Source organism: Thermobia domestica, chromosome 18 (genome assembly GCF_964235325.1).
Source record: "Thermobia domestica chromosome 18, izTheDome1.hap1.1, whole genome shotgun sequence".
Taxonomy (NCBI): domain Eukaryota; kingdom Metazoa; phylum Arthropoda; class Insecta; order Zygentoma; family Lepismatidae; genus Thermobia; species Thermobia domestica.
In genome coordinates this window covers 83,915,016-83,931,616 of record NC_137471.1, presented here as the reverse complement: position 1 = coordinate 83,931,616, position 16,601 = coordinate 83,915,016, and the positions used below count along the sequence as shown (strand labels likewise).

Genomic DNA, 16,601 nt, shown 5'->3' with positions numbered 1-16,601 from the left:
CCACTGAAGCTCCCAATAATTTATATTAACTAAACTGAATGTATTAAATACTGTAGTGTATGAGTAAGCAAATCTAATATGTTTTGACATGTATGTCGAAGAACCGAACAGCTTTGAAAATACAGTGGACTGGCAAATGCTCCCCATTGCGGGTGTGGGCGTCCATAATGACATGCATTTCCATAAGTAAGATATGTTGAGAATGTTAATATCTGCAATGGTGAAATGATACAAAGGTAGTAGAGCGGTAGGTGTTTTATGTAGGAACTATACTGTTTCGAGAGAGAGAGAGAGAGAGAGACCAGTTCATTTGTAGACTAGTTAGCTACGATAGCTTCTTCGTTGAATTGTGAGGAGTTTGAGGATTGAAAGATTCAAGTCATATGGCCGAGGCAGTCGGTGCGTTCTACATTACCTCCGGCTGCTCCAATTATTTGACTATGAAGAGGCTAGCAGAAGATCGTAATGCTTGGAGAGCTGCTGTAAACCAATCTTTCAATTGACAAGTGAAGAAAAATAAGAAAAGACGATGATTTAAGTCGAGTCCGAAGATATGAGCTTTAGTTGAAGTAAATTGTATAGGTAATGGTGTTCATATTATTGTGGCACAGTCTATACGGATTAAAGATAAATAAATATTGCATTAAATTGGATATGAAATGTTTGCAGTGATTGGTAGTACCCTGATTTACATACTAGTACCTGACAAACGTTAATTTAAAGATATTTCAAGAGAATGACATTTCTTTGTAAAATTCAATTAATTTTAAATACTGATCAAATTATTTTTGGTCTGTTTGTTTATTTGTTCAAGTTTATCCCCGCTTTTCAGCACAGATGCTTTGAGTTGATTGATTGATTTTGTGTTTAACGTCCCTTTCAGCAGCGAGGCTATACGAGACGGGACCTACTCATTAACATGGAATCCGGACCACATGAGCTCCCGCCGAAAATTGAACCCGGGACTCCCAAAGGCGTGTACGCTAACCTCTTAGTCATGAAGAAGATCTACACAGATGCTTTATAAGACGTGGAACTTCAGAGCCTGACATACTAAAAATAATACAAAATTTACCATTTTTTTGGTTTTTCACAAGTGAAAGAAGATAATGAAATGCAACTTACCACAATCATAGATAATGTTATTCTACAACAGAATATACGAACCTGAAGAATTTCAGTGTTGTTATCCATAGAAATTACAGTGTTGTCAAAATAACATTTCCCCAAAAATCTAAGTTAAGACAAAGACTAAAGGAACGAACTCAACTGCATTTGATTACGTATCATGTCTTAAAATCCTGTGAACTACTTTTTAAATAATAGTTATATTTAGTTTGTAATAAACACAATAGTTTTAACACGCAGTTATTAAAACTAAATAATAAGATTCATTTCTATGGGGCTACTTAAAGCAAGAGGTATACAAGAACAATTCTCGAATTATTCGAGACCTGGAAACGAACATTCGCAGTGCCATTGAGAACATTAACACTTCTAATCTTCGTAAAGTTGCTGCCAACCTGGTGAAACGTGTGAACTAGTGTTCTAATCAAAACAGGGGACACTCCCAGCATCCGCTGTAGAGCTGGTAAATCATTTCTGATAGTAGCAGTGTTGTCGGGTATATGTAAGTAAACGTTTTAACATGATAATTTCAAAGTTTGTTTTTCATTGTTTTCAGGAATTGAATAATGTAGACAGATCCTTAACACACCTTTTGATGCACTGAAACATCAGCAAAGTTGCCAATTCAGAGTGTTAATTTATGAAAACTACGATTTCCCTAGTTCCTCCTTACAGAGGCCTCATCCGATTATCTATCGGTGGAAATGAAAAATTCTATTTTCTGATCCATAGTTTCCAAGCTACTCCAACAAACTGAAAATTAACGACAGAACATCCATACGTATGAGTTGAGTCAATTTACATGTTTTGCAAAACAAAACAACAACAAAAAACTGATTTACACCTTCGGTTACATCTGGCAACACTGTGTGGTTCCCAGTGTACTTCAATCGTTGCTTCCTAATTTAAAAATATGTGCATGAACAAGGCTTCATTTTGGTATAACCATTATTCGTGTATCACTTCAGGTTCAAAAGTTCTACTATCCCAAACTTCGGGTTGCATTGTATATTAGACACCTTGTAGAACAACATTATCTATGATTGTGGTAAAGTGTGTTTCATTATCTCTTTCACTTATGAAAAACAAGCAAAAGAAAAATGGTAAATTTTGTATTATTTTTAGTATGTCAGGCTCTTAAGTTTAAGATGGAGTCCGAACCACCATCATATATATACACATTTTTAAATGTTCTACCAGGACCACATACATCAAAAATACACGTGCTAACCACTAGACCAGCAGGGCGAGCAAATAACTTTTGAGTATTTGGTAGACAATTTTTGCTAGCTCTATTCAAGACGCAACATATTCAGTAGGTTTAGTCAGTGCTCGAAGTGGAAAAAAGCAGAGGCGGTATATTTTATTAAGTTTTGGATTCAACATACCTGTTATTTAAATATTGTCTTGATCACTGAAAAACCAGAGACGGTATGTCCTCATTACTGAAAAACCAGAGGTGGTATGGCATACCACCGCATACCGTCTCTTCGACCACTGGGTTTAGTACTTAAAGAAAATTGACTTATTCATGACACTAAAACTGTACAAACAGGAGATATTCTATTTGTTTAGGTCCTTCCCGTGATTCTTAGATAAAACATATGCACAATGATTTTAGCAATTTCGTAACGAAAATTAAGAAAGAAAAAAGAAAAGAAAGAAAGAAAGAATACCTTACCTTGGAAGGCTGAAGGAATCTTTTTGGAATGCGCGTGACTTCTTCATCCATTGGACCCCCGAAACCAAGGCCCAGCAGAACTTCCTCTGGATCTGCCTTCCGTGACTCGAGCAGGGAATCTACACTTGACCTACTGGTATGTGATGTTACCGACTGAGCCGAATCCGACTGGAAGGAGGCCAATTGTTCACGGGATCGAGCTTGGGCAAACACTTCCCGTCTGCAATCAGCGCGACCCTCTGTTTGCAGTGGGGTTGACAGGAACTGTGGGCTGCAACAACATAAAACACAACAGCTCAGTCAATGCATGGTAAACGCTGAACTACGTACTCAAAGTCATTATTACCAAAGGTTATCAATTAAGGTTAAAATTATTGAGTTTATGATAGAACAAATATTAGTCAGCGCAGATTTCAAAAAGTTCTCTTTATTTGGTTAGGTTGATAACATTTTAACAAATGATAATAGAAAACAATTGTTTTGCACTCTTGCTCTAGCGTCCCGTGAGACGAAAGGCACTCCAAGTGAAAAAAAAGTGCATTGCATTCAAATACTATTCATATGAAAGTACTGATAAATTGCCAGACATTATATCACACCTAGACATAGAAGGTGCAAAGACAAAATCTTATTTCAGTAAGGGGCATGGTAGTTCAGTGGAACAGCTGGTATACCTTCTGTGCGAAAGCTCTGATTCCATCCTAAGTCACGTAAGTTCGTGATCAACATCGTGTTTGTGAGTTTTCTCGGGGCCCACATTATCATCTTACCAATTGTCATAATTTTTCAATTTGTGTAAGCATTCGTCTCCTTTACCTGAAGAGCATAACTGTGGGATCTTAAGTTAAACATTTCATTTTTTATTTAAGTGTTTACCATTCTGTTTTGGTTCAAAGTGCTCTGATTGTTTCACGAATTTTCAACGGTGCCCCAAGTGAAAATAGGTATACATACAACATATACATTTTTAAAAAATGAAACACACACATAAAGATCACGATTTACGAGAAAAAAAAGTGAAATAGGTACAGGTTTTGAGAGGATAAACGTGAGATAATTGTTTATTTGCATAATTAGTGGGACGAATGATCCTGTTGCTTCCCACAAATTTCTCAAATTGAGGAATCAAATTATATAAAGCCTCCTTCATTTCCGGTTCCATATATTTTTTTTAACCGATGCTTACTTTTTATCAGTAAAAATATTGTCGATTTCCGTAACAATGTAAAATAAGTGTTAAGTTCAGTGAAACTTTTCAAATACAAAGACAGATCAATAAGTAACGCACAACAACTTACGTAGAATAAAGTGTAATAGATAACAGAACAAGAATATATATATACGTAAAGTTTCATATTAAAAGCTATTTTCCAACATAGCCGTCAAAGCTCTAAACATATTTCTCCCATCGTGGCATAAACGTTAATATATCCTCATCATAGAAGTCCTCCTTTGGGAGTAGCAGTCATTTGTACATAATTGATTTGACTTTGTAATGGAACTGAAACGTTGGCCGATCAAAAATTTCTTCATCGGGGCCAAAAATATGATAGTCTGAAGGTGCTATACAGGGTGGCCCAAAAGCAGGTATACACCCCTTTATGAATCAAGTATAACATTCCAGCTTATGGGTTTATTTTATTGGTTGTTCCGAGCTTAAGATATAAGTGAAAAGACATTAAGAATAAATAATAAAGAACATAAAGTCTACCTGATGGATAACAATAAGAAATGATATAAAAAGCAATGAGTTGATCAGCACGGGACTGCATACCTATTTTTGGGCCACTCTGTAGAAAAGTTAGCAAGAAAAGGTCTCTGACGGCTCGCAGCGGCGTTACCACTACTAACGTGTCAAGATATTTTCGGTGCATCTATAATGGCAGTTTTCTAAGTAGTGTGGATCGTATAAAAGAAGAAAGATGACAATAAACAGACATTGTAGTCTGTGAAGAACTATGCGAGGAGTGGCGGATCTAGAAGGTGAAAAACTGGGGGAGCAGCTAGAGCCCAGACTATGATAGGTATATCATGAGTTTACTATAAAGATCCAAATATATATATATATAAAATGGCTTAAATTATTTATGTAACTTTAAAAAACTGGGGGGATAGCCCCTCCGGCCCCAGGCCAGATCCACCTCTGTGTGTGAGACAAGTTAATATTACTTGTTTCTTACTTAAAAGTCCACAGTTAGAGGATTTTCATCCAGCAGCTTACTTAGCCATACTCCGCCATTTCCCCTGATTTCACACTTTTTTTTTCTGACAGTGGCAAGAGCTAAAGTAGAATGAAAATGTTAACAGTGACGTGGGTGAGGTCCCATAACTTCGACACGGAATTATTTCCAATTGGTTCTCACGCTCTCTCCACACACAACTGATGCATCTATAAGAAAGTACCTCTCATAATCGATTGCTTGTCCTGTACAAATCCCATTAATTCCAATCACAGCAGCTGGACTTCTCACACACGTACCTTTAAATGTTCCTGATCCCTGGATTCGATTCGGGTGATGACATATCAAATATATTTTAGTGTTGATCCAGAACTATCGTGGGACAGTCGAATTGAGTGGAAACTTGACTTAAGACGTAGCAAATTCCAATCTACAAAATCAGATATGACAGAGAGGTGCGGTTGTGCTGACCATACAACACACCTAAAAACAACCAGTCGGTTATAGACTTTAGTGGACTATAACGTCATGGAGTTTTTAGAGTCTGTTTCTTTAATGAAATTTATATTTCACGAACAAACATGCCTTTTGTAATATAGTATGTTACATTATTCCAAAGTGCAAAGTGTTCGTGAGTCTTTGAAAAACTACGATAAAACGAAAAGACCACCATATCAAATATTTTGATGCTGATAAAGAAAATGAAAAGTATGACTTTAAAATCAACCGACTCATGCTACTTAGTCGAGATAAGCTTTTAAAAGGTAATTCAAGATTACAAGAATTCTTTATTGTTTGAAAATAACAGTCTTTTTCTATCTGGTGGGTCAGTTGTAGAACCCTCATCTCTGATGCGAGGGATCTCTGGTTTGATTTCATGCTATGTGAATTTATGGTGTACATCATATGTGCGTGGATTTTCTCAATGTTCTTTAACTCCCCCATTTTCATTCCACCAAGCCTTTCATATCATTCATTTTCGTTAATCATGCATCTCTTTTTAGCCTACAGTGCATATCATGGGATGTAAAACGCAAAAATTTCATTTGCCCCCACTTTAATTAGTGTGCCTCATCATATACAGTCAAGACAGATTAATCAATCCATCCACTGTCAATCAGTGGACTCAATCACATATACTCTTCGTGTTCAAGACGGATTAATGAATCCATCCATCGTCAATCAGTAGGCATCATCATATATAGTGTTCAACAAAGATTACTCAATTTATCAATCGTCAATCAGTAGGCCCAATCACATAGTCTTGGTTCAAGAGGCATCGATCAATCGTCCATCGTCAATCAGTAACCCCAATCATATACAGCCTTGGTGTTTAAGAGGGATTGATCAATCCATCCGTTGTCAATCAGTAGGCTCAATCACATACAGTCTTGGTGTTCAAGAGGAATTAATCAATCCATCAATTGTCAATCAGTAGACCCAAACACATACAGCCTTGGTGTTCAAGAGGGATTAATCAATCGTCCATCGTCAATCAATAACCCCAATCATATACAGTCTTGGTGTTCAAGGGGGATTACTTCAATCCATTCACTGTCAATCAGTAGGCCCAATCACAATCTTGGTGTTCAAGAAAGATTAACCAATCCATCCATTGTCAATCACTAGGCTCAATCAGATCTAGTATTGGTGTTCAAGAGGAATTAATCAATCCATCCATCGTCAATCACTAAGTCTCATCACATACAATCTTGATGTTCATGAGAGATTAATCAATCCATCCATCGTCTACGTCAGCCTATTGGACACAACCATAATGCATAAAGCTTATTTTTAGTAAAACAAAGAGTTAAATAACGTTATGTTAAGACTGAACATAAATCAAATTGATAGATTTCAATGAATACATTTAAAATTAGTTTACTTAACTATTTTAAACTTTATTTTTAACGTGTCTTTCTGTGAATTATGCTAAGCTTTAATTTTATTATAGTGTCATTACTGATCATTAAGCGTATAAATCAATAAAAAAAAGCAACATAGGTATGCGATTAAGTTTATCTACAATATATAATTTGATAAGGGCAACCGCGTTCGCTTCGAGACGTTTTTCAATATTTACTTGATTTTCATAACGATAATGAGAATGCATTTTTTCCATAAAACTTTTTTTTCGGGGAGGTATTTTATATCGTGTTTCCTATTATTACAATCCTTCTATTAGTTTATTTTTGGTCTTTTAAAGACAAATCATGTGCCTTATATTTCACGCACTTTTGTACTAACTAGAGCTCTAATACTTAACCTCTTCAGTGTCAGTAGTAGAACAAAATAGTTTTGTCTTGTAAATTTTGTTTTAGAAATGCTTACGTTCCATACATGCAAAGAGGAAGAGAAATTACTTTTTCTTTCACAGAGTAGTGACAATGATACGTGTCATATAGGATACATTGGAACTCTACCAATAAAAAGTGAGAAACGATGTTCTGGTAGTGGTCTGTTCCCCTTGCCTCCCCACTACGTACGCCTACACACTTAATACATCTATGCAAAATAAGAACAATATCCAATACCTAAAACACGGTCACGTGGTCATAAAACCCAAGTGAAGAAATTGAAAACATAAGATAACTCTAGATTATGAATAATCATCTTTTGTAACGGTTGGTTTCATAGTGTCGCATACGACACATGATAAAACAAAGGTCTCTATTTTCCCCTACACAATAGAAGAGCAAAATAATCAACTGGGTATTTATCCCCAAGGCTTTGGCCAGATAAATCAATAGGCATTACAGAAAATAACACGTTAAAGAAAGAGAAGTAGAATACTTATGTAATCGTGTCATTTTTCGGTTTCTGCGATATTTTTTCAACTCAAAAACACTACGTAGAACCAACGGAAAGCGTTCTTCAATTGTCAAGCTTCTATCAAATGCAAAGCCTACTCTGACGACAAGAAAGAAAAGGAAAATACGCCCGTCGTGTGTGCCATGTTGTCGCTCTATCAGTAAAAATAATGCTTATTTTGTGTGTCGTATACGATACTAGGCGTCCGAAGAGGTTAAACCCTATGACAATACAATATTTTCACATAGCTGCCGCGTAGTTTGTCATTTTATTAAAAACAAAAAACTACTGAGAAACAAAGTAACCAAAAATAATTCGGCCATTCGATTGTCAGAGACAGATATGCATACAGCGGATGGTATTGAACGTTAGGTCTCTAATCTCCATCAGCATTCAACACTCTTTGCCAACATTCCTCCAACTACGCAGTGCCATTGTGATAATCTCCTTTCTGACTTCAACGCAAAGAAGTTTCTGAGTATGTGTCGAAAAATTACACGGGTGACTGTCCAGGGAATAAAATACGTGGCACTAGGTGCGGCGAATATGGTCGGTGACATAGTGCCTACCAGTCAAGTAGCTGAATGGTATCCTTGGTCGTCCTTGTCAGATGTCTTGCATTACGGCACATCCTCGCAGGTAACTAACGTTGGCTCCTGTTGGAATGCATGTTATAGCAATTGCAACTGCTACGAGTACAAATCCGCATTGATGATTGGCCTAGTGGTAGGAGCTGGTAATGCACCACTTGGTGGCTAATCCACCAGACCCAGAAAACAAGATTTTGCGTTGGTGTAGATGTGACCTTGAGGTGTGAGGAACCTGGTCGTAAGGTGACAACCAGTGTCGGATTGGTCAAGTTGAAGGCCCTCGGCACGGGTCCTTAAAGGCCACCCCTTATAATAAAAATCTTTGAGTCTCACGGTTATGCCGGTTAGGCTAAAGGACACGGTGATGATGAAAGATGAATGAAATGGTAGAATGAAGAAAGTGGGAGGAAACGGAGAACACCGGGAAAACCCACGAGCACGGTGTTTGTCCACCACAAAGCCCGCACGGCGCGAGCTGGGATTGAACCAGGAACCCCAAGCACCGGAGGTGAACGCACTGAGCCACCGTGCCCCCCTCATATTATATATATATATATATATATATATATATATATTTTATATTTATATATAAACTTGATACGTCAGTTACAAAACATGAAAGGTGACAAAATCATATTTCCTGTACTGAATAAATACGATATACTGTATAGGCCTATAGTACAAAACAAAAAAAAAAAAGTACAATAATACTGAGACAATCAAACGTAATCGTCAGTTACTTTAACAGTTTTTTTTTTTAAACGCAGTTTTCCAGAGGAGAGCCTGAAAGAGGAGTTGGGTGTACGCATGAGACAACAGCTGAAAGCGAATAAGCGCATGGGGCCGTTACGGACTAGAGAGGTCCTTTGCTAAGTACGAAGTTTTACTGGCTCACGGGACCGTACTGATATGAGCAAGGGGAGAAAGGGCGCCAATTTCTCTGTAACTTTAAGGGGAGGGCATTCATAAAAATACATAGACCTATAACAATAAAAAATACATATTCATAAAAATAAATGTGGACCCACATGAGCTTTGGGGTCCCGGGCCCCCCAGGATTGGCGCTCTAGAAAACTTCTTTCGGAAAGACGAACTTAGGCTTCCGCAACCTTTTTGGTAGGAAGGTTCAAGAAAACACTTGTGATTGCCAACTCGGGCCCTTGGCGATCGTCAAGAGCCAACGTGACCAGTCCGGCACTGGTGACAACCAATGTCTGGTAAATGGGAATGCCATACTAGATCAATTTTTCTTAGTCCAATTTCTTCTTTTAACTCACCAAAATAATCCTTTTTAGTGTATATTTTATAAAAGCATTGTTTTCAACAGATTTTTTAAATAGTTATTATTGTTTCCTTTTGTTCTCGACGATCAGTAACTACTTCAGCATTTCCAGAGTGTTTTACATTAGCACATCCAAGTCTCTCTCTTCCTCACTCTCACAAACACATTCTAGTTTATCTGATGCTGTATGATCTCTGAAATTTTCATAGGAGAGTCTAATGTGTTAGTGTACCCTTGAGGGTGGCGGTGGAATAACTTCCGAAGCAATTACCGGGAAGAACAAAATATTCCTGAACAACGGAATTTTTTTTGGGGGGGAGGGGGGAATTGCTTTATTGAAAAAGAAGAAAAATTTCCACGAACTTGATCTGACGATGCTGTACAGTCTTTTTTTTTTTTTAATTTTGGCCTCGCTTTACTTTTAAAAATTCAGCATTCAAATTCATACGCATAATTAATTCCAGTGGCGTACGTAGAATTTCGCCAAGGGAATAAGGGTTCCAACTCCCAACTTCAAATAATTTCATGTGTTTGTACAGAATGATTATAATTAAATTCCTACTTGCAAAATGCCATTTAAAAAACTGGTCAGAATGACATCAAATTTGAACTGAACATACTTGAACAAGTTCCAAAGTGTATCAATAGATGGCGCTGTAAGCGGCATAACAAAAGTGGATTCGGCTACAAGTGACAGTTTGAATCAAAATACGACGGCTTTGCCATGAGTTGCACATTAAACCAACTGTACCGTTGAATGTATATGATTGCTTCAGTTTTGTGAAGGTAAAATAACTTTCAAGTCATTCAACAGTTGTGAGACTGTCAGTGGAAAGCCCATCCTCCACGGCAAGGTCGTTTCCACATTGAACGGGAAAACTCGGTTATCGTTAGGCCAAAAACCGTATAGAAAGCATAAAATGTCACTTGTAGCCGAATCCACTTTCGTTATGCCGCTAACAATGTCATCTATTGATACACTTTGGAACTTGTTTTTTCTTATGTCATACCAAGGATGTTATAAATAGAGGATCTGTCCATATGTATCTTCATCCTATTAAAACGATGAAGCCAAAAAACAACCGAGCATAGACTCATCTGATTGGCTACTCTCGTTTCTGCCATCGTCTGATTGGCTACTTTCGTTCTGACTCAAAACATTGCGATCCTATTGGGCGGAGTGGGCAGAGTAGGGGTGGCGATGCTACGACGTATGGCTTCTAGATTTTGTTGTAAGGGCAGATCTTCTATTTTATAAGATCCTTGTGTCATACCGTTTCCCCCTTCTTCATGCGTATTTAGTTCAAATTTGAAGCCATTTTCTAATCAGTGATTTTTTTTACAGCATTTTGAAAGTGGGACTTTAATTATAATCAACCTGTATATGTACACATTAATACAAAAAAAAAAAAAAAATGGATATATACCGGGTGTATCAAAAGTCCGGGGCCATTAGACAAGTGTGTTATGAGTAAAGATAAGAAAAATGGAAAAAGAAAATAGTTGTTGGAAAATAGGTGGTTTTCAATCCAGAATAGTGGATTTTACCCAATCGTAGTAGCAGTTTGGGTTCCATACTGGTAAGGTGCCCTATAATAAATAAAAAAAAAGAAGCAATGTTTTCGGTACAGCAGGCTATTCGCTTGGACCCACCATACAGCATTCCTGGGAAACGGATTTGAAGAATTCTAGGTTTCCTCACAGAACAATGTGCACGTTCAGACTATGGCTATTCGAGGATGCGTTTCCGATGCGTTATCTCTCGCAGCAAACGCGACCTAGGTGGCTTCTCGGTAATTTTACTCTCGCAGGGTTCCAGACGTTACTGCCACAACCTTATTCTCATTCATGCGTATCACGAGAAATAAGCCTATTGTGTTACATAGATTTTTCTGTGATTAGCTAATTTTTCGGAATTTCCGTGTATTTTTGTGAATTTTCTTTTGTTATACACTCACATACTTTATAACAGCAGAGTTCCAATACTCTGCACAAAGCATCTTCCAAGCAGCTGTTTCTCGTTAAAATTCCTTTTTCCTGGCAACACGTTTCCTTTATTCCCTTTTCTTTAGACATCTTTTACTGATTCCGAAACAGCAGGCGGTCTATTGTTCCGAAACACACCAAATCCGCTCGAGCCGACGTATTCTGCGCGTTTTTATTGCTTTCGCGTTTGCAGCACATTGTGATTAGCCATCCACATTTAAATACATTATCAGTAGAGCAACCCACATTATGTTTTGTTTAATTATGCTTTATCTTTTTTTTCAAATTATGCTTTATTGTTAATTTCAATGATTGTTTTACATTAATCGTGTATAATGTATAATATTTACTATACATTAAATATTCTAAATATCTTAATCTATTGATTAATATTTTATGCAATCGGTTTCTTTCATATGTAATGAACTTTCTACTTAAGAGTCTTCATCCCGGCGAAATTAAAATACCGCTAATTTTACAGTAATTATGTGATATCTTCAAACAGATAAAAGATAATCGAAATGTGGAACAAGAGCGCCCTAGACAATATTATTTTACATGAGATGCCGTTATCCCGACTCACTTATCTGCTTTCGAATTCGAGCCATTTTGAAAATAGGCATTTATTTTCGCGTTTCTAAACAGCTGAAAACGGAAATCCACTAGGTGACTCGTGATAACGGTACCTCACGCAAAATAATATTGTCTAGGGTGCTCTTGTTCCATATTTCAATTATCTTTTATCTATTTGAAGATGTCACATAATTACTGTAAAATTAGCGGTATTTTAATTTCGCCGGGATGAAGACTCTTAATGCACTGTAAAGAGATATCCTTTACTACACGCCTTTGGCGTGGGAGACCCGGGTTCGATTTCCGTAGGGAGCTCTGTGGTTCGGATTCCACGTTAATCAATAGGTTCCGTCTCATATAGCCTCGCTGCAGAAAGGGACGTTAAACTCAAAATCAACTCAACTCGTGTCAGTTTTTCTATCACTTGTGTGCGCCTTAGAGGTGCATATATACAGAAAGAGAAAGCAAAAGACACCACCAAAAAGTACAGATGATGTTCAAGTTCAAGAGGTACACATGACAATAGAAACAAAAATTAGCTTTTCGTTGTTGCATTGTTATGTTCTCAAAGATTTTGCATTGTAAATATTGTTTTTTTTTTTTTTTTTTTAAGTATTAATACAGTATGTTAAACTTGGAGTTAAACAGAATTTTCCAAGAATTGTTCCAAGAATAGAGTTTTCCAAGATTTTTACTATATATTTTAAATTATGCTTTATGCTTTATTTTCTAAAATTATGCTTTTAAAATTAGTTTCTTCCGGACCCTTAGACAACCACAACCATGCTCAAGGTACCAACCATATGTGTAAATTGCTGTTATGCTTATTATGCTTTTGGGTTGCCCTAATGATCAGCATATTCCAAGCTGCACTTGAGCCATAAAAACGCGTTACGAACGCATTTCAGAGCCGTGTACTAAAAGCTGCAGAAGATATACAGGTGATGATCAGAAAAATGGAAACACCTGTAGTTGGCAACACGTCAGATGTATGGGTTGGCAGTGGTGTCGTGGCGCCCGCAGCGCAGGACCGCTGGTGGTGGTGTGTTAGGTCGGTCTCCATACTACGTCAGGCGCAGTGGAACAGCAGTGTCCAGTGGCTGCAGCAGACGGAGGTAGTGTAAAATGGGAGACCTCTCAGATTTTCAAAGAGGGCAAATTGTTGGTGCGCGGTTATGTGGAGTGAGTATGACGGCAGTGGCTACTGTGTTAGGTGTGTCGCGTGGGACAGTGTCGAAGGTGATGACGGCCTACACAACACACGGGAAAACCACATCGGGGAAGCGGAACAGTGGGCGGAAGAAAATCATGAGTGACAGGTCACGCCGGGTATTAAAGCGAATTGTCACGCAGAACCGTCGTGCCACTGCGGAGCAAGTGACGAAGGAACTCAATCAGCACATCCCCCACCCTGTTTCGACAATCACAGTCCGCCGCGAATTACATGACATGAACTTACGGGGTCGTGTTGCACGGGCCAAACCACTCATCAGGAACCATAACGCTTTCGCACGCCGCAAATGGTGCCGCGACCATGCAACTTGGACCGTTGAGGACTGGAAACGTGTGATATGGTCGGATGAGTCATCCTTCACCCTATTCCCAACCACGGGCCGTTTTTATATGTGGAGAACGCCCAAAGAAGCTTATGATCTGCAGTGTCTCCGCCCAACTGTGAAACATGGCGGCGTCTTGGTGATGCTGTGGGCCGCCATATTATGGTTTTCATTGGGTTCTGTGGTCACACTTAGCGGACGAATCACTGCCAACGATTATGTCGCAATTTTAGGAGACCACTTGCATCCTATGGCCCGGATGTTGTTCCCGGACAATGACGCCATCTTCCAGGATGGTAATGCACCCATTCACACAGCTGGCGTTGTTGCAGCGTGGTTTGAGGAACATCAGGATGAAGTTCAACACCTCCCCTGGCCCGCCCAATCCCCAGATCTCAAAATAATTGAACATCTGTGGTCCGTCTTGGAAACACGACTCCGGCGACGATTTCCACCTCCATCCTCTCTCACAGAACTGGCCGATGCCCTGCAATTTCGTTCAGGTGTTGTTTCCATTTTTCTGATCACCATCTGTATATATATATATATATATATATATATATATATATATGCAGTGTTGCCACTTCACGGATAAATATATCCCTAATTTTAAGAAAACGCCAATTAGTTATTGACTTCTAAATCGATTTTCTTTTCTTAGCCATTTATCATCTTATTCTTTATTTTCTTTTTCTCTTCTGTGACAATAGGTACTGCTCAGCCCTATGGTTCTGTTTTTGGTTCTGAAGGGGTGAGAAGGGAGATTCCGAATTCTTTATCGCAATAATTGCACCAAATGGTACGGTGAAGGATCTTCAACACCACTATTGCCAAAACAATTATCTTAATGTGTCAATTTAATTGAGATTTGAACTCCGGTTCTGTAACGGATAATTAAATAAAATGTAAATTAATATTAGACCACTTACCTTCCACCGGAAATAACTTCCAATCCATCATATAAATGGCCGGCTGTAACAAAAGAAACAAAAATGTCATTAATTTTTATGCCCTGATATAAGTTTTCAAAAAACAACCAAATTTAATTTAGAAGAAGGAATTGAAACTAAAGATTACAAAGTTCTGACCTAGGTTAAGTACACTTTGATATTACTGTTCTTACCCTTCCTAAGAAACTAGTTTTGGAAGTGTAAGATCATTCATATAGGGACACCTAGTCTAGGTTAGAGCGTTGGTCTTATGTCCGCGTGGTCCCGGATTCGATTCCCGGACGGTGCTTCTCAATTTTCGGCGTCCACCCAGCGTTGTGAGGCAAAGTAGGGGAACACGTGAAAACAAGACGTGACGGTCACTAGGTCTGGAAAGCTCCTGATGAACGTATTAGGGACTGGGCGTCGTAGCACATTGAGCACGTGGTCGCCGCTAGGCTGGACGTAGTTCAGCCAGTCGCTAGCAGATGGCGTTGGAGCAGGCGTACTAGTTAAGCTCACAAATGGGCTGTTACGCCAAGTGGTTTTGTTTGGTTTGGGTTAAGATCATTCACTGTGCATTCTTTTATGTTATTGCCAAGGCTGCATATGAAAGACTGTGGCTTCGAGGAGGTTCAGCACCCACCTTACAGCCCAGTCTTAGCTCTAAGGCTGCAGTGAAAGACTGGCTTTAAGGAGATTTGGCATCCACTGTACAGCCCAGATTTAGTACTAAGGCTGCATATGAAAGACTGTGGCTTCGAGGAGGTTCAGCACCCACCTTACAGCCCAGTCTTAGCTCTAAGGCTGCAGTGAAAGACTGGCTTCAAGGAAATTTGGCATCCACTGTACAGCCCAGATTTAGTACTAAGGCTGCAGTGAAAAACTGTGGCTTCGAGGAGGTTCAGCACCCACCTTACAGCCCAGTCTTAGCTCTAAGGCTGCAGTGAAAGACTGGCTTTAAGGAGATTTGGCATCCACTGTACAGCCCAGATTTAGTACTAAGGCTGCATATGAAAGACTGTGGCTTCGAGGAGGTTCAGCACCCACCTTACAGCCCAGTCTTAGCTCTAAGGCTGCAGTGAAAGACTGGCTTCAAGGAAATTTGGCATCCACTGTACAGCCCAGATTTAGTACTAAGGCTGCAGTGAAAGACTGTGGCTTCGAGGAGGTTCAGCACCCACCTTACAGCCCAGTCTTAGCTCTAAGGCTGCAGTGAAAGACTGGCTTTAAGGAGATTTGGCATCCACTGTACAGCCCAGATTTAGTACTAAGGCTGCATATGAAAGACTGTGGCTTCGAGGAGGTTCAGCACCCACCTTACAGCCCAGTCTTAGCTCTAAGGCTGCAGTGAAAGACTGGCTTCAAGGAAATTTGGCATCCACTGTACAGCCCAGATTTAGTACTAAGGCTGCAGTGAAAGACTGTGGCTTCGAGGAGGTTCTGCACCCACCTTACAGCCCAGTCTTAGCTCTAAGGCTGCAGTGAAAGACTGGCTTCAAGGAGATTTGGCATCCACTGTACAGCCCAGATTTAGTACTAAGGCTGCATATGAAAGACTGTGGCTTCGAGGAGGTTCAGCACCCACCTTACAGCCCAGATTTAGCACTAGAGCTGCAGTGAGACTAGCTTCAAAGAGATTTGGCATCCATCCTACAGCCCAGATTTAGCACTGCATCATTGTTAGAAACAGCAGAGTTAAATGAATCATTGTTATGCAGTGAGCTTAACGCACGTCTTCTAAACAGAGTTAGGATGGCAACTTTCGGAAATACCCTTGTAATAGATTAAGTACCAAACTATGAATTAGAAGCAAAACCATACCAACCTGAAATATCGTACTGGTATTATAAATTGTGAAGATTTCAAAGATGTACATATTTGC

General features: G+C 39.0%; 1 protein-coding gene across 3 annotated transcripts in view; it reads right to left on the bottom strand.

Annotated features, from left to right (window-relative positions):
- olf186-M (Ki-ras-induced actin-interacting protein-IP3R-interacting domain olf186-M) overlaps nt 1-16,601 on the bottom strand; it is a 434,062-nt gene that overhangs the window by 90,178 nt on the left and 327,283 nt on the right. For all 3 annotated transcript variants that reach the window (XM_081745924.1, XM_081745927.1, XM_081745925.1), the window contains exons 5-6: nt 14,717-14,759; nt 2,810-3,080 (exon numbers count right to left, since the gene is read on the bottom strand). In XM_081745924.1, the coding sequence (XP_081602050.1) occupies nt 2,810-3,080; nt 14,717-14,759 (314 nt within the window). The remainder of the gene's footprint in view (nt 1-2,809; nt 3,081-14,716; nt 14,760-16,601) is intronic.